The sequence below is a fragment of the Pezoporus occidentalis genome, unplaced genomic scaffold (genome assembly GCF_034315485.1).
Source record: "Pezoporus occidentalis ecotype Australia unplaced genomic scaffold, CSIRO_AGI_Poc_V1 ctg13, whole genome shotgun sequence".
Classification (NCBI taxonomy): domain Eukaryota; kingdom Metazoa; phylum Chordata; class Aves; order Psittaciformes; family Psittacidae; genus Pezoporus; species Pezoporus occidentalis.
Window position 1 is genome coordinate 2580602 of NW_026913103.1, and position 18809 is coordinate 2599410.

Consider the following 18809-nt stretch of genomic DNA (forward strand, 5'->3'; position numbering starts at 1 on the left):
ATCCCTGGCGGTGTTCAAGGCCAGGTTGGACAGAGCCTTGGGTGACATGGTTTAGTGTGAGGTGTCCCTGCCCATGGCGGGGGGGTTGGAACTAGATGATCTTAAGGTCCTTTCCAACCCTAACTATCCTATGATTCTGTGATTATAGAAACTAGGAGCATGATTTTTTTCTTTAATTTTAAGCAACGTTTCACTAGCAGAGTGTAGTGTTACAGTCCAAAACATGTCAGCAGTAGGTTCTGGCAAGTCATATCATAGAATCATAAAATACCAGGTTGGAAGGGACCTCAAGGATCATCTGGTCCAACCTTTAAAAAAATCTCACTGGGTAGGGTTTTACCACTGTCTGCTTTGGGCTATTGTTCTCTCAAGAGATAAATATGAATTTGTGCACATAATTCATCAGCTCTAGCACAAAAGCCATTGTCTTAGCTTAAAGCATAGATGAAGGTAGTGTATGCTAAAAGGAGAAACTTTGCCCTGAAAGGACCATAACACAAGCAACTTGAAGATGTCAACTTGCAGGAAATGGAGGACCAAGTAGCCTGGAGGCAAAAGCTTCATTGAAAGGTACATCTTAAATATGGGGCTGTTGATAGGATAGTGAATTACCCTATGTGAATTCTGGACATTGTCATGATCACAAATTATAATTATTTGGAAAACTACAGATAAGTCAGGGACTTTCTGTCCCTTTTCAAGGAAGGCCTCAAGCAGAGTATAGGAGGGATAGCATGGAAATTATGACATTACACAAGAGAATCTAAACAAAAGATTTATGTTACTTGCTCCAACCTGTAAAATGAGATGGTGGCAGAGCTAAATGTTAGCATTTAGCAGAGCCTGGCTCCTGTCCTTATTTGCAATTTACTTAATAATCCTTCCTCAGGTTTTAATGGGAATCCACAAACAAATGTCTGGTTTAAGCATTACCATTTATGTATAGATTTATCTTTTCTTCAGGGTGATCGGGGACCAGCTGGCACGCCAGGAGTAGCCGGGACACCGGTATGTGTATTCATTAATGAAAACTCAGTTTTTTTTTTAGTTGACCTGCTAAAAAACAGGTCAAGCAAGGTGCTGAGCTGTAATCTCAATTGCTGTTTGCCTAATTTTTTATAGACAGGTATGAAAATTTTGTGTTTTTCCTAAAGAGATGAGAGTTTTAATACCACTGAGGGTTCATATTATTATTAAAATGACAGGTGGGAATGGTGTGAATACATGATAAAGCTGGAATTTGAAGCTGCATATGCTTACTTAAGAAAGCATATGAGATTCTTATTGCCTCAGTTTAATATAATTAAAAACATTTTCTGTGTTCCTGAGCATGCACAAATTTCTGAGTATCTTTCTGTCACAAAGAAATATTAAGAGCGTTAGTTACTGAAATCCACAAGGATCTGCATATCAAGTAGATCTAGTATTTGCTTTAGGGGAATGCCTTGTCAGCTATTTACATGGGGTATTCAGAGAAGTTTATGAAAGTAATCCAGAAACTGTTGTGGGTGAAAGTAAATGTAACTAATGATAAGTTGAAATTATAATTACTTATTTGTGTTCCTAAAGGAAATGAAGACAACTTTTCTTTATATTGCATTCACAATTTAATAAGAAAGTGTATCCATATTTCAGGAGGCAGTATGGAGTTATTTATACGCAAATACATCTATTATTAAATTTGGGCGGCTACCAATCCATTCAGGAGCTGGTTTTAAATTATAAATGTGCTTTGCGAGCCAGTCTATGTACTCCTATTTCCATTAGCCATTGATTTAGCCTATTTCCTGTGAGTTCCAAGAAGGAACGTCAGCCTAAACAGCTTGATTTAGTTAAGTTCTTCTAAAACAATATAAAATGGAACATTTAAGGGGAAGAGTGTTTCTCTGAGTTTTATAGTCCATGTAAGTTTCAAAGCTTGTTGCTCTGAAATATATATTTCATGCTGTGAATCAATAGTGGATTAGGATGATCACAATTGTTCATTCTGTGTATTTTCCACTGGATATGTTACAAGACTTAGTCTTGTTGCCCTCTATCCTAGCTGGATATAAAAAAATCGAATGAGTTCCCTTTATTGCTGATGGAGTTGTGTTCTGTAAATTACATTTAATTCTAATAAAATCCACTGGAATAAATTATTTGCTTTAACATTTTATGCTAAGCAGTTTTAATTAACAAATAGACATAGGTACCACAATATTTTTTAGTACTCTAGGAAGAGTTTTTGTAAGCGGCGAGGAGAAGCAGGCAGGCCAACCCAATATGGGTGATAAGCAACTTCTAGTTTATTTGTGACGCAGTTCACACATATATAGGAGTGGTATTCAGCCACTCCTTCTTGGCATAACAGTATTGGTTAGCCCCCACAGCTTCCTCCACATTCTCCTCCCAGGTCCGGTCTCCGGCCACCTGTGGGGGCCACCCCCTGCCTTGCTTGCACAGTCCTCCAGAACTCTATGGTTCTGCTCTTAGAGTCATTCTGCAACAAGTTTTTGCAATATATCTATGTATTTTACTGGAAGAGAATTTGTCCTCCTTGCCTTGCATTATTTCCTAGATTAAGTAATTAACCCTTTTTCCCATTTGGAAATATAAGATTCTTGTTTTAGCTTTGGGCTTTTTACTGAGTGGGATTATCACAGAAGCTTGGATTGAAATTCAGCAAGAAGTGCCACCAGTGCCTATTTCCTCAACTGTCCTCAGTTCTGTTGTTCCTGAAGTTGTCACTGGAACTGATGTGTTAGATCCCTCACTTGTACAAGTCAGCTGAGGATCAGGTCTAAGGATGTTTCTGGAAAATGTAGATTCAGGGTAATAGATTCTTGTCTTGCTGAAACAGGTAGGTTATTAAAAACAAAACATCATTTAAAATCGCCATATAAATGATGTGATGAGAAAGGATTGTGAATTCTGGCAGGCTGAACATAAACTGACAATAAAAGTGGCCAAGAAAGAGCTTGAAGAAAATTTGCAAAAGTCAGTAATGCACTTTAAAAAAATCAGGACTAGGAAGTACCTGAAGGAAAAAAATCTTGATATCATATATACAGTGATAAACTTTGATCTGATATGACTTCTCAAGAAAGAAATCAAGGTGTTGCCAAAGAAAATTTCATGAAAACATTATCTCGGTATTCAGGAAGGGTAAAGAAGACCAAGTTATTTTGTACACAAGAGCCAGATTAACATGGCACAAATATTAAAATATCTGGTAAAATATCTGGTAAAAAATATTTCTGTTCCCTTAAAGCATGTAACAAGCAGTAACATGAATATTTCACTCAAATATATATCCTCTTATTTTTGACCTAAGAAAAATTATGTTTTGCTTCCTAGAAATTTGAATTTTTAATGTTCTCTTTTTGCAGGGAAAGCCGGGATCTCCTGGGTCCCCAGGGATGCCAGGGGAACCTGTAAGTATAGATTTGAGTTCTGAATTCTTATGATAATGCACAAATATTTCAAACACTGAATGCAAGATTTACATGCAAATTTATAGGCATGTTTTCTTCTTTCTTAGGGTGAAAGGGGCCCTATAGGAGATATCGGCTTCCCTGGGCCAGAAGGGCCACAAGGAAAACCAGTAAGCAATTTTATATTGAATATATGTGCTCATTACAAAAGAATGCATCTTAGTTTATTAGAAGTTACAAAAGAAATGAGATTACACCCTACTTTATATTAGGCTAGATAACATCTGAAGAACACTTAGAGCTACAGTGTTCAATATTAACCATTCAGTCAAGAATTTCTGGTGGTGTGATGTTTCAATGTTTAATGTTACTGAGAAGTTTCCTTTAAAGGTCTTATGTGAGGGTCCTTTGGATCCGTTGACTTAAAGGATCCTCTTGTATTTTTTCAGAAGGAGAAATTAACCCAGACACTCAACAGAGTCTATGAAGGGCAGATGAAGGATAGGGTGACAATTAAGTTCTTAGTTTCAGTTCAGATAGAAAAGTGTGTGCTTCATTACTCTTAATAAACTTGGTAACTCTTCTGTATACAGGTGATGCAGCACTGCAGCTGAAGCATTTACTGTTCACTTAGGATATGTCCATCTGACCTCTTTATTTAATAAAAGAGTGGCAGCTGTTTAGCCATTACTGCCTGAGCTGGTTTAAAACAACCTAGTTTATATTCTAGAAGTGGTTTGGCTAGGATAGTCCAGAACTCATAATCTTCCCCCCAAAGCTTGGTGTTTGGGGGACAAGCAATAGCAGACCATTTCAGTCTGTTAGCATATCTCCACATTATGCTTCTGTCTTGAAAGAAGAGACAAGTTCTGTAATTTCAGCAGCAAATTGGCCCTAGGTGCCTAATCTGTGCAAAACCCAAGTTTGCAGTATGAGAGGGAAGGAAGTATTCCTGATGTCTTTGCTCATGCTAGTCCTTCTTTCTCACTCGGTTGAACAACAATGAATTTGCTGTGTATGCAAATCTGTTTATATCCTAGTAAATTAAACAGTGCCAGAGCACATATCTTGCAATTTTCTGGCATTTTGCTATTGTTAACATACTCTCTGGCATTATTTTGGTCCGTGCCAACTAGGACTCTCAGATAATGCCAGTTTAGGGGACAAGGTGGGGCTGGGACTGTTTCCGGAAGGAAATGAGAATACCCTCTTTTTTGAGAAGGAAGGTCCTTTCCAGCCCTAACTATTCTACGATACTATGATTCTATATTTAGATCAGGAGGCTGAAACTGTAGTGTGCCACAGCCCATAAGGACCAAAGAATGGATCTGGCCATTTACTGTTAAGGTGTAATCTGGAAGAGAAGAGTAATAGGACATAAAGGCTAACATCTACAATAAGAAAAATCTCTTCTATGGTTGCATAATGACTATCTAGGACTGGAAGAGTGTTTGTACAGGTCCATATTCCACATTTGCATAATTTCCATGTATCTTGTCATTTAAAGATGTGTGCTTATTAAAGCTGGTGCACATCTTGATGCTGAAGACTTTTTTTATCTGCTCTCAGCTCCAATTCAATGTGCTTGCACTTCAGTATTGCGCTGAGCTCTCTTATTTCACATCTCAAGACTATTTCTATGTTGCAACTACACAAACTGCTGCCTCTGTAGCCTCAAAATATGTACGGGTACCATCACTAAACACAGCTTTACCCTTTGTATTTTTAAATTTCATATACATAAGTATATTGATTAAAAATTGTTTGTTTGTTTGTTTTTAATAGGGAATCAATGGAAAAGATGGATTGCCAGGTCCTCCGGTAGGAAAACATTCTTTTGCATAGTAGGGTATTTATTCTTGATGGATACCATAGCTGTTAATCACAGAAGGTGCTTTCAGTTCTGCTAACAGATGAACATACTAAAAAATCTTTAACTGATACTTTTATCTTTTTTCAAAAACAATTTTCCAGGGTGCTGTAGGGAGACCAGGAGACAGAGGACCCAAAGGAGAACGTGTAAGTCCCTTGTTTCAATATTTTTTTGTCTTTTTATTGAGCATCTGAGCACCTCATCAGGCAAAACCAAGAAATTAATTCTTTGTGAACTTCAAGCAGTCTTCTAGGCCACTAAGAAGTTTAGTCTGGACATGACTTTAAGGAATTAGAGTTGAGTTGGCTTTTGCATTTAGAGGAAGACTTTCTAAAACAGTTGGCCTGGGCAGTGTAAATAAGATCAATAGGCTGAAAAGTGGAAAGTAGCTAATGCTGTTGTGATGCCATCAGACTTTGCAAGAGCTGTAAAGGTTGCCCTGTCGTCATCCCTGGGATCTTTGTATGTCACAATCACAAATCACATTTTATATAAAACAACTTTGTTGCACTTGGGCAGCAGGAATGCCAGTGCAATACCTTACTGGTTCCCAAAATGCTTAGACTGTTCTGTTCATGGTAAGAAGGTCATGGTGGACAGGCATCATTATAGGAGATGAGAGATGATCTTTATTTTGCTACAGCAAAGAAAATCCCAGAACCTACTCTGCTCCTGTTACAACGTTACTAAAGTCCTCATATCCTAATCCAGTTGATACTGCATTTATTTGATGAATCAGAAAAGCACCTCCCTGTGTAATCTGGAAAAGGAAATGCTACTTTATGACACTGAGGACATATGAGGTTTTAACCATTATTACAACAACTGTCCCATATGACAACTGACCCTTTCCAATGTTCTGTTTCTGCCTTGAAGGACACTAATTAAACGTAAGATCCTTCTTTTGTACCACCTGCTGTGTACTGAATTACACTGCTCAACCTTGACCGTCTCAGTGTCAGCCTGAGTGCCCTGCAAATAGAACTGTACACATACAACCAAAAGAGGAGGCTGAACTTCTGAGTGCATGACCTTAAAACATACTGACAGAGAGGAGGATGTTCGAGAAGTCTTTCAGAGACAGAGATGCAACCTTAGCTTGCTTCATCAGAGTGAAACTTGAGAAATTTATGGGTAAGAGAAGAGGATGTATTTATTCCAGTGTCATTGGTGATAGAGTACATACATACACACGTGTACCTGCAGCCATAGATGTAAATGCGGATATGCGCTTCTTCTCAGAGAGGTCACAGATTCCTGAATCTGCTCTCACTTCTGGGATCACTGGCAAAACATGTCATGAGCTAGCTCTCTCTGTACAGAGAAAAAAAAATATATATATATATGCACATATGTATACATAAAATAAATATATAGATACAAGATTAAAAAATTAATTTCCATAAGTATTTTTGTCTCACATGATAATCAAAATCTCTCACAATCTTTTATAACACAAAAGCTAAATAAATGTCTAATGCAATGCCTCAGTACAGTTTTCAGACAGCTGCCAGTTGTTCCTTACAATTCTTCAGGAAAAAAATAGGTTTGTGGAAAACAAGGGGAGATCTGCCAAAGAATTAACAGTGAAATACACAGCAGAAGTTTGCGTCTCAGGTAAGTGATCAGTGGGGCAGTTGGAGTTGATTTTTCATTTTCCCTCCTCTGGATCAGGTATTACAGACCTGCATCTGTGAGAGAGATTGCAGTGATTACAGAAAATAACAGGAAGTCAGTATTCTCTTGCAGCCATTATTATTTCTGCTGTATAGCATACTCCTTCAGTTTGAGATCAGCTGTTGCAATTACAGAAAAGAGAAGCATCAAAATTGGAGCGACAGAATAAAACTCATGAGATTTTTATGCCTAATATAAGTATATCCTTCTAGAATCATTTGAAGAAAGAAGACATTGCCTCAGCTGAAGTAATCTTACACATCCTTTGAGTGACTAAACACTGCTGTTATTACTACTTTATAAAATGAATGACAAACCAGTTGAAAACATGTAGTTTATATGAATCAGACCTACCTTTCAAGTCACTTCAGCAACAGATTAAAGTACTTGTGACTGGCTCCTTTACTGCTGTTATCTGCATACCTTGATCAGCTAGAGCATGTAGAAACCTAGGGAAAGCAATGGTTTATTCTGCACAGAATTTAGCACACGGTTAAATGCAAGAGATGGAAGAGCACTAAGAAGGATGAGGATTGAATAAATTAGCACCGTAGGCAGAGCTTGCAAAACACAATGTGCTACCCTGTTTTTTGTACAATTCATACTGAAGGAGAGTTTAAAGAGGAACCAGAGGAAGACATGACCTAGTTTAATGAATTTTTACTAGGAGCTTCTTCCAAATACAAAGAAAACACTGGAGGCAGTTAAAAAAGCACTTGTTTGAAAAGTGGCTGTAGTATTTGATCTGCCTCCTACCATTGGGAGACTGTAAAATGGGAATCACTTAGAAGAAAACTAATTCTAGGATCAGCTTCACATTGCCATAGCACTGTGGACTTACAGAAACCTACATCTTTATTTCTAGTAGAACTGCTATCCATGCCTACTCTGCAGGGTTGTAAATGTGGGAAATTTTATGTGTATAGTTATGCCTTAATATGCTTTCAATGAAGGCTTCTTGTAAGTACAGTAATCTTCAGGCAGATTTATTTATACATGTGGATGCTTGCGTGTGTGTGTGCGCTCTAAACTAAACATTATATTAAATACTGTACCTCTTTCCAATTTTACAGAAACATAGGGTGAAACAGAAGTTTTTCTTCAATTTCATAGTGTTTCAGGTTGCTGTGAGTGAAGTAGGATATAGAGACTGGTTGCAAAAACTTTGTTTAAGGCCAGGAAAGAGCCTCTTCTCTGCAGACTACAAAAGTTCTGCTTAGTCGGAATCTTTCCTGTGCCCTGAATTTGTCAAGGTGTAGCAATACATGTACTGATACCATAGCTGTATGCAGGACAGAACACTTTTTCCTATAAATCTTAAAGTTTATAGAAACCTGAAAAGATATGCCTCTTCCATCAGAACATTACTCTTCCAGTAACCCAAATGCACATACATTACCTTTCCTGCTCCCACCAACTGGTGAAAATTTGGAAGTTCTTTGACAGGGGTTTCAGTTGTCTTAGGTATCACATCATATCTTATCTGTCTTCTACCAAATAGCTAAAGTAGCAGTGTGTTTGTTGGAAATAATTCATATGCTGCATATTTAGAGTTTTGCCTGAGGTATTAATGCCCAGAAAATAAAACTGGAAATCAGGTGTCAGCAGTAATGGCAGGATAGGTCTTTTAAGAAACACACAATAAATGTAATCACATTGAGATTGTTTCTGTATCACACTGACATCCTTGAATAGGATCATGTTAGCAGTTTGACAGGTTGTATTGGGTTTACATGGCAAGGTTTTGGAAATAAGGAGGCTACAGGGGTGGTTTCTGCGAGAAATGAGCTGCCCCCAGTATGCCAGACGGAGCCAATTCCAGATGCCTCCAAGACAGATCCATTGCTGGCCAATGCTGAGGCCAGAAGTGATGCTGGTAGTGCCTGTGTGATACAAAGGGTAAAAAGTGCTGCACAACAACTGGGAAAGAGCACTGAGAAAACATGAGATAAACAAATCCGCAGACACCAAGGTCAGTGAAGAAGGAGGAGATGGGTACTCCAGGTGCTGGAGTAGATTCCCTGCAGACTGAAGAAGATCCTGATGAAGACAGGTTGTCCCTCTGCAGTCCATGTAGGTCCATGGTGAAGTAGCTATCCATCCTGCAGCTCATGGAAAAACCTATGCTAGAGCAGGTGGATGTGCCCTGAAGGAGGTTACAGCCAAGGAAGAACCCACACTGGAGCAGGTTCCTGGCAGGACCTGCAGCCCATGGAGTGGAGCCCACACAGGAGCATGTTTTCAGGCAGAAACTGTCCCATGGGGGATCCACACTGGGTCAATCCGTTCCTAAAGAACTGCCCCCGATTGGAAGGATTCATGCTGGAGTGGTTCATGAAGGACTATCTCCCATGGGAAAGACCGCACACTGGAGTAGGAGAAAAATTTAAGAAAGAAGGAACAGCCAAGATGAAGTGTTAAGGACTGACTACAACCCACATTCCTTATCCCACTGCGTCACTGAGGGAGAGGAGGTAGAAGAGTGAGGAGTGAATTTGAGCTTGGGAAGAAAGGGGGTGGGTTGAGGAGAAGGTCTCACTATCCTGTTCTGTTATTAATTCTCAATAAATTAAATTAATCTTCCCCAAGTTCAGTTTTTTGTTAACCCTGTCAGTAATTGGTGAGTGATCTCCCTGTCCTGATCTTGACTTACAAGCTTTTAATCTCATTTTCTCCCTGTCTTGTTGTGGACGGGTAGTGAGAGAGCAGTTGGGTGGGTATGTGGCAGGTAGCCAACATCAGCCCACCATGGAGGTTAAAAGTGTAAGTGTGAGATGATGAGGTCTCAGATTTTGACACTTGTGGATTTTTTTTTCTTGCAGAAAACTTTTAGAGTTCAGAGCCTCTGCACTCTTACTGAGGGCAATTCAAACTCCAGTTGGGAATGTGCTATGGTTTCAGTTAATGCAGTAAAACCTCACCAAGTTATAATTGATTTTGTAGTGAAGCTTAGTTATAGTCAATAATAAGCTCCAACTCACTGTAAATCACAGTTTGGAGGACAGATAGGTGATAAAAGTGTTATACAACCTCCTACTTGCATCCTTACCTTTCTTTATTTCTTTTTCAATCTTTACCTGTCATGTAAATATGACTTAAGAAGCTGTAGGTTAAGAATGCAATTAATTCCATTCATTCACCCTTCATAAATGTAGATTCTGGATTTAGCTATTAATGATGTAGTTAGTTCTTGATGCTGTTTGGTGCTCGTGGTGGAGCTTAACTTTAGTTTAAGTGAAGCTTCAAGGGCAGTCAGTGACCCTTAAGAACTGCCAGCTGTTCATTAATGATCGGAATATGTGACTTGTGGCACTAGGCACCACAGCTGTACTTCAGTGACCTAATAGCTAATACATTAAGTGACTATAAAAGATTTAATTTCTCGCAAATAAAACAAATGCCATCTCACCCATGATGGAAGTTGTTGGTGGACAGAACACTGACATCTAATTCATTTTGTTTGCAAGGAATTTACTCGTTATAGATAGATTTGTGTATTTGTTGTTTCTTTGATTAACTGAAATTTTGTCTATGTGCAGAAATAAAATATCAGGCTTTTAGGGAAAGTTACAGAAGAATCTTGATGCCTTGTGCGTGGGGAAATTTGAGCACCTAAATTCTACCTGTACCATATTTGATGTTTCTAAATCCTTGTGGAAGGGCTATAAACTGTCTGCACCAAAGTTCTGTCCTTGAAAAGTAGGTTGCAGAGTCAAGCTAATTTTTTTTGTCATTGACTTCAACACTGAAAGTGTAACAAAACAAAATATTACTTGGTGTGTTTTCAGAAACAAGGGTTATCCTGTAAAATAAGCTTCCTTGCATTACTCATAAAAGCTATCTCTAAACAGGGAAGAATTTTCTCTTGGGTGGCTTTTCTCAGTTTTTTCCACTGTGTGCAATGATTTTCTTTCTGCTTTTATTTTACACAGGGAGATCAGGGTATTCCAGGAGACAGAGGTCCACAAGGTGAACGAGGGAAACCTGGCCCATCAGGAGAAAAGGGGGATGTGGGTCCTGTTGGACCCCCAGGAGACAGAGGCTATCCAGGGTCACCAGGCCATCAAGGTCCCCCGGGTTCTCCAGGACCCCCAGGGTTTCCAGTAAGTAAATACAAGTTTTGGTTGTCAGTGAATTCAGATGATGTGAAAGTAGCATGTGCTGAGCAGTGGCAATTCAAACAAGAAATGCAATGGTATTAGAAAAACTAAGGTATATCTTTAAACTTTAATTATTTATTTAGATCCTGAAAATATAGTTACTCAATACCATTAATTTTCAAGCTTTTCATAAGCTTAAGAGCTCAAGTTTAAGTCTTTGCAACTGAGAGGGGAAATGAGGCAAACAAAAATGATTCTTAATAAAAGAAAAATCAACATTTAAAAAGTCAGCAAAATGCCACATGTCAGTTGCAGATATCTTGGTTTGTCCCCATGTGTGCACAGAGACATATCCATATTACGAGTTCTTTTTACCCTAAATCAGATAGGATAAAGCTCTAAAAAACTTTTCCAGGGAAGTTATTGGTCCTGGGATGCAGTTCTAGTTAGTCAGCTGTGCCTTAAAGCAGCTAGTCGTTAGAGGGGGTGAGAAGCTGGCAAATGCTATGCCAAAGGCAAGCATAGAATAGTGGTGTCACTGAACATCCTTGCTGTCTAATGAAAATTAATTTTGCTACACATAACATGCTGATAATCTTGACAGTTTGGGAGTGCCTCTTCCACTACGTGGTATTAGTAGTCTTTATAGAATTATAATGTATTTGCAATACAGTGACCTTAGCAGTTAAGTAAAAAATACACACACATTCAAATATTTAACTTTTGGTAAAAGCTTTACATTTTAAATGATACTTTCTGCCTTTTCTTTTTTTTATTATTATTCTTGTATCATTATAAAGTGCCCTCTGTGTATTTCTTCTGATACATATCACCTTTTATTTTCCTCAACAGGTTGATACAGTTTCACTTGACGAAATAAAAAAAATCATCAAACAAGAAGTTCTTAAGGTTTTTGAAGGTAAGAAAATGAAGTATTATACAACTAAACATAAATCTTAAATTACCTTCTAAATGTTTTACATCCCTACAGCCTTTATATGCATTTCTTTACATGTCATGTAACTTAAGTTGCATTTGGCAGCTGCTTTGTTGCTGTAGCTATGTTTAATTGTTGTTTAAGTCTACTCAATATAACTGTTCAAACAGTTATAAATTACAGTATCTGTTAACAAAGTATTTAATTCTGTAGAAGATTAGCATTAACAGGCAGTTTGTTCCAAATCATAATAGCAAACGTATGTATGTATCATTTTAGATACATGTATGTATCATACACTATTGCAGATACATAGGTATCTACAATGTATTGTTAAAGACACTGAATATTTATTAAAGAGGAGACAATAGAAAGATCTAATTATTTTGGCCGCTTAATGGATGACTCTCCAAATGAGAGAAAGGCTTGACAGCTTTCAGTCATGCAGGTCTAAACTGCTGTGCATTTTCAGCAAATGTGATCCAAAGCTCCCTTGCGTACCACCATCTTCTGGCACAATTTAGGCAAGTACCAGATTCAGTCATGGCCTTTGTACTACGTAATCTTTCTGAGGTGTGTCCTTACTCTGAAAAGGAGGTACGTTTCTTTCCTGGTGTTTTCTCAGTCAGGGTTGAAAAGCTATGACTCAGGTAGGTGTCTGAAATGAGCTTCTGCTCCAACATCTCTTAACAGTAGTTTCTCTTCCATTGCAAAATGCATTTCTTATGTCTGCAATATGCTTAGATAGTTAGTCATTATTATTTGTGGTTGCAAAACCTTTTCTCTTTCAGGGATAAAAGAAATCACATAAAGCTTGAGACTTTTTAAACTATTCAGACAGTTTTTCACTTTAGAACAAGGCTATTGTTCTGTGTATTTTCACCATTCCCCAGACTGCTACCCCGTAGGAGTTCAACCTACTATGTATTCCAAAGCATTTTGTTGGCTGAAGGTACCTCTTCTTCCCATTCAAATGGAACGGTAACAAGTAGTTAGTCTATTCATAAAAATAAAATATTAAACAGTGTCCTGCCTACAGGGAATGTTGGTGTTTGTCTTTTAAGCTATTCCATTTTCTACGCCTCATTAGTGATGCCACAGATCTTCTGGCTTTGTTTCACTTAGCCTATTTTCTATCAACTTTTATTTTTTGTATGATGCCCACTCCTGAAACTCCACCACATTAAATACCTGATAAATTGTGAAATACTTAATTAAGTTTTTTAATCCAGTGTAAATGAGACAGATTCAAGGTTAGTGCCTATTTTGTCTACCTCTAAGGAACACTGAAATGTTAAAAAGTGCACTTTATTCCACCAGTTTAAACAGTTCATGCTGAAATCTTAGCTAAATGCTCAGCAATTAATAATGTTTGCTGAGCACTTATATGGATATTTTTGCAATTTTTTTCAAGGATTCTGCATATTCCAACAACTTGGAATTTGCAGTATTTAAACTCTAATTTGCAATTTACTGTGAGTTACAAACATACAAGGTAGCCCTTCATAGGGGTGTTAAATACTAATTATTCTCTGTTCATGTATTTTAAGTACTTCCATGAATCAGAAGTTATTTGAAATATTGGAATACATTAGTAAAAGAGAGTGATAATAGATACTTTAGTACAAATTCATTCAGATTATTTCAAAGGGTAAAGACTCAAACATGAGTCTAGAGATGGAACTGAAGGCCTCTACTTACAGGAACACTTAATACCTTGACGTTTAGAAGGATTAAACACTTTACCTGGCGCCTTTTTTTCCCATGCTTTGCAAGCAGATTTCTTAACCACTTTTTTTTTGTGTCCTTTGTTAATAAAGAAAGGATGGCTCAGTTTGTATCCCAGCTGAAGCTGCCTGCTGCAATGCTTGCCTCCCAAGCGCATGGAAAACCAGGGCCTCCAGGAAAAGATGGGTTACCGGGACCACCAGGAAAGGATGGTTTGCCAGGGCCACCAGGAGAACGTGGAATTCAAGGTAGGAATTAAAAAAACAAATGTTCCTATGAAGTGTATATTGAAATCTTTATACACTTGCTGATGATTATTAAATAAGGCAGGATTACCCATCTAGCTTCCTAATGATTAACTTTTAAAACTGTACTTATGTTTTTCCAGACTAGATCTAAATATTAACCCATAGTAAATGTGTGGATTTTACTGATTAAAAACTCCTAATCAGTGCATTTTATTCTAATAAGTGATGCACTTAATTACTGACAGATATCTAAAGCTGACAGGTATCTAGGCTACTGTGTCAGTTTTGAGGGTTGTTTTTTTTTTCTCCAAAAAACTTTAACAAGGAATAAAAACTGCCAGCACTCTAACATAACTATTTAGATCTTGTTCCATATTGAGAGACCATCTTATTTATGAAACAAAATTTGATCTCCAAGTCAGAGTGCTCTCAGCAATGATGCTGAGACAACACAGGGGAGGAAGAACTGAAGGCAAATATTCTTTAAGAAACAATGAAAAAAATAAATATTATCACATTAATTCTTCTTGCAGTGAAGTAACCTATTCTCATAAATCAGTTTCAGAGTAACGAGCTTTTCTCTATACCCCAAATGGTAACTTGTACATTGCATTTGGACAGCGTAGGACTCTTGTTTCACTGAACTGTCTTTTAGTGCAAAATTCACTTCAAGGAATCCAGGCTTATTGTACCTGTGACCTACTGTAGAGTCAGCCTCTCAGAGATTAAAAGGAAGAGGAGAACAGAATAAGAGGATAAAAGGATTTATTGATAAATAATATTTTTTGGGTGGGTAATATTTAATTTGCAGTTTATCTGTAGGTAGTTCTTTATTATCTTTTGTTAGTTTGGTCTGCTCTGGAGTCAGAGCAAGGCAGACTGGAATGAAGAACATGAGAGTAAAGCTGAAGATGTGTGGATCCTAAAGCTATAAGAAGAATAAAGAATTACTAACACTGATAAGCGCAAACCCCTGAGAGAAGCTTGAAAAATGTGATGAGCTCAGAATGAGAAGAACAAGAATAAAGGATCAAGGAAAAGAATAAAAGGCTTAGAATCTTGCAACACTGACTTCTTCATTACCTAAATATTCAGATTACTGTAAATGGTCAACTTCAATGTCAGTGCCAGATTGTTCAATGATGATGTATGTGGTGGATAGTCCAAGATGCTTCTGGAAAGTGGAACTTTGTACTAGGATTCATTTCCAGCTAGTGAGCATCACGAGTAAAGGTGATAGCTATGCTTGAAAAAAAAAATAAAGCTGCTTTTTCATGCCTTATGCTTAAGTAAAAGTAGTGCCCATGTATGCAGGATTTCCATTTATTTTACTGGTATGCTCGATACTCTTTTTTGATTAGTAAAAGGTAACCTAAGTGAGAAGCATTTACTTCTCTGATACATCAAAAGATATCTGAAATTATACTTCCAAGGAAAGAAAACCAAAAATTTGTCTTGCCTCCTTTTTACACTCCAAGTAAGAGATAGTCCTGTGAGAGAAGCACACTTACAAATGTCCTTCATGCCTTTCGCAGTTGTGGCTGTGAGTGTTACTGCTTTGTGCCAACAGTAAAAGAAATTCAAGTCTCTGAACAGGTCAGAAAGTATCCTTCTATATTCCAGCTTATATTCAGCCGTACACAAAGACGTAGCAGACAAGACAGCTTGGAGAAGCATGTTACATGCATGTGTGGCTGAGATCATCAAGGTAGCATGCTGTGTGCACATATGTCCGAGTCATAATACAGATTTAGCACTGGCTGACAGATATTCCTTAGTATTTCTCACTTTGGTGTAACCCAGATTGCCAGCTCCAGAGTTTTGTTGATTGCAGTAATACACTTCTGGACTGTCAGAGTGAAACAATCGGTTGTCCCATATAGCCAGTGAAAAGAAGTAGATAGTTTTGGAGAGCAATTAACAGGACCTCTGTGAACGCCTCCAGTACCTGTTTGTGATGCTGCACACTGAGCAGTGAGACTGCTAGAGCCAGCCAGTGGGAAAGGCAGGTGTCACTGTGCACCTGAAGAGGTGCTTAACTTCACTTTCAGCTTTGCAGGAGTTCCTCCATACACCTTCAGTTGGGTGCCAGTTCCCCCAGGAACTGATCTGATATCACCTGGCTGGATTCCACAAGAGCCTCCTTCTGCACGGCAAAACAATAGGTAGGGGTCAAGCCCAGAGGCAGAAAACATAAGTACTAACTTTTGGAAGTGTAGCTGTTGCCTTCAGAAATTCTATTTCAGGAATTGCTAGGCTCTTGGGCATAAAGTCGTTAATTTCTAATAAAGCTCAGGACTGTTACCTGCTGGCCTTCAGCAAGGTGTGTTCTCAGGTACTTCCCAGTGGTTCAGGTGCAAATAATTTTTATTTCATAGGATGGTCTCAATAAACATATAGCATGCAATCAAAAACCAACAAAGAATTACAACTTGAATTATGAAACATACCGTTGGTATTTAAACATACTTTATATAATAGTGATTAGAAGATTTATATATATATATTTCTTCATTTTTAATATAGTAGCCTGTGACACATACATCAGCAGGCTGATACTGTGAAGCAGTGTCGCCAGTGAAATGTACACCATCTGTTTAATCGGGAGCAAAGGAACTTGTTTACTCTGTATCAGTTTTAAAGGATGCTACTGTTTCATAGAGAAACAGGAAGTTTATTTCAACACTTTGTAGACAAGCTATAGCGATGTCGTCCATTTGCAAGTATTCAATTAGCTTGTCATGTGTTAGAGGATCTAGATCTATTAACTTCATTGACTTGAACTTTTAAAACCATAATAGTAAGTGAATTTTGTAATCCAGAGATCTTTTATGTTAATATAACTGTTGTTTTTTCTCTCAATGGAGAAAGTAAGATTTCATCTAGTTAAACTTCACTGTTTCTAGCAAATAAAGGAAACTAGTGTTTTGTAGGTCTTCATAACTCATGGTAGCCTGAAGAAATCAGCTCAGGAAAAAATAAATGTCAGGCTATGAATACTGAAAGAACTTTATTTTCATTGCTAATCTGTTGTAAATCTTTAGTCCCTTATTTTAGTCTCATTAATTTTGTATGGTGGGAGCATGTGGAGTGGAGTATGATGTCAGCTTGGCTGATGTCAAGAACCCACTGTAGTAGATGTTGCTCAGATACAATCAGTCTTCTAAAATAGCTGCACTGGTTTCAAGCATCACCTCCTATAAATACTCTTTGCTGAGGAGGGTGAAGTTAACCTGTTTCACTTTGATTTGAAACCCAACTACCACCTCTTAGCTGGGAGAGCTATAATACACAGAAGGAATGCAGAATATGGAGGCTGGATGAGAGGGCTTGCTTTTAGCACACTTCCTGTTCCTTTTTATTTGTTTGTTTTTTATGAATGCAGAGTATTTGCACAGTAAAACACAGCAGATAAACTTCTGTCTCATCATACCTTGTCATGATAAGGTATTTGCCTCATTTGTATTAAAGAACCTCAGATTTCTCTATATACTTGGGATGCTAGTTTCAGGTGCTGCATTATTGATACAGTGAATGGAAGAGGGTCTCCACGATATCAGTGGAATACCTTTTGGAGCAGTTTAATCAAGAGAACTTTTTAACCTCCAAGTTCATAGACATTAAGTTCTGTACTGTGTTCAGCTCTGGGGCCCCAACCATAAGAAGGATGTGGACCTGTTGAAGTGAGTCCAGAGGAGTCCACAAAGATGATCAGAGGGCTGGAGCACCTCTCCTATGGAGACAGGCTGAGAGAAGTTGTGATTGTTCAGCCTGGAGAAGAGAAGGCTTCAGGGAGACCTTTGAGCAGCTTCCAGTGCTTAAAGGGGGCCTTACAAATAGTCTGGAGAGGGACTTTTTACAAGCAAGGGCATGTCGTGACAGGACAAGGAATGGCTTTAAACTGGAAGAGAGGAGATTTAGATTAGATATTAGGAGAAGTTCTTTACTGTGAGGGTGGTGAGACACTGGCACAGGTTGCCCAGAGAAGCTGTGGCTGCCCCATCCCTGGAAGTGCTGGGCTGGATGGAACTTTGAGCAACCTGGTCTAATGGAAGGTGTCCCTTCCCATGGCAGAGGTCCCGTGGCAGAGGTTTTGGAACTAAATGATCTTTAAGGTCCCTTCCAACCCAAACCTTTCTATGGTTTCCATGTAGAGCTGAGGATGTTGTGGTCGTGATGTTTCTGACTGTGATGTTTATAGAAAGCACCAAACTGAGATCTGGATTTTAGCTGTTACCATCCACCTGTGAGCAAAATAAAGCTTTTCCATTTAAACACATACTTCCTACATATTGTTGCTATTTACTGTACTACCCACACTGGGTACATGTTTACATATAAAAAATTTTGGGTTGCAAAAATCACAACAAGGCTTCTGGAACCCAAGTGAAAGACCTTGCTAAAACAGTTACCTTTTGGATTAAACAGGTACCTCTTACTGGAATTGTAATTCTACCAGTAAAAATAGACAATATCTTATATGTGCCTTTACATTAAAAACAATTAAAATCTAAATCTGTTTTACATGTACAGTAATGTTTTCCATTGACTGTGTATGAGTTTGTTACTTAGAGCTCAGAGAGAAGGTAATATTAGCCTCCAGAAGTATAACCATGGCCCTATTTCTGAGCAAAAGATACCTCATTAAAAATCAAGTATTTTCCTGACAGATTTACACATTACGTTGTTCAGATTGTTTACATATAAGCCTGTTTACTAGCTTACACCCTGTTAAATAAAACATTATATTTAGTTTAAGATATCTGGGAATATTTGTATCAAACTTGTCATCAGAACTACAAACTACACCTTTGCATGCATATTCAGATA

General features: G+C 38.0%; 1 protein-coding gene across 2 annotated transcripts in view; it reads left to right on the forward strand.

The window, feature by feature from the left end:
* The window catches only part of COL19A1 (collagen type XIX alpha 1 chain), a 183476-nt gene that overhangs the window by 155883 nt on the left and 8784 nt on the right, over nt 1-18809 (forward strand). The window contains exons 42-50 of one of the 2 annotated variants that reach the window (XM_062608143.1): nt 964-1008; nt 3372-3416; nt 3524-3586; nt 5202-5237; nt 5391-5435; nt 10899-11069; nt 11919-11985; nt 13824-13979; nt 14827-15284. In XM_062608143.1, the coding sequence (XP_062464127.1) occupies nt 964-1008; nt 3372-3416; nt 3524-3586; nt 5202-5237; nt 5391-5435; nt 10899-11069; nt 11919-11985; nt 13824-13979; nt 14827-14867 (669 nt within the window). In that variant the 3' untranslated portion in view covers nt 14868-15284. Of the gene's footprint in view, nt 1-963; nt 1009-3371; nt 3417-3523; nt 3587-5201; nt 5238-5390; nt 5436-10898; nt 11070-11918; nt 11986-13823; nt 13980-14826; nt 15285-18809 lie in introns of those variants that run through there. The other variant, XM_062608142.1, reaches the window with a different exon arrangement.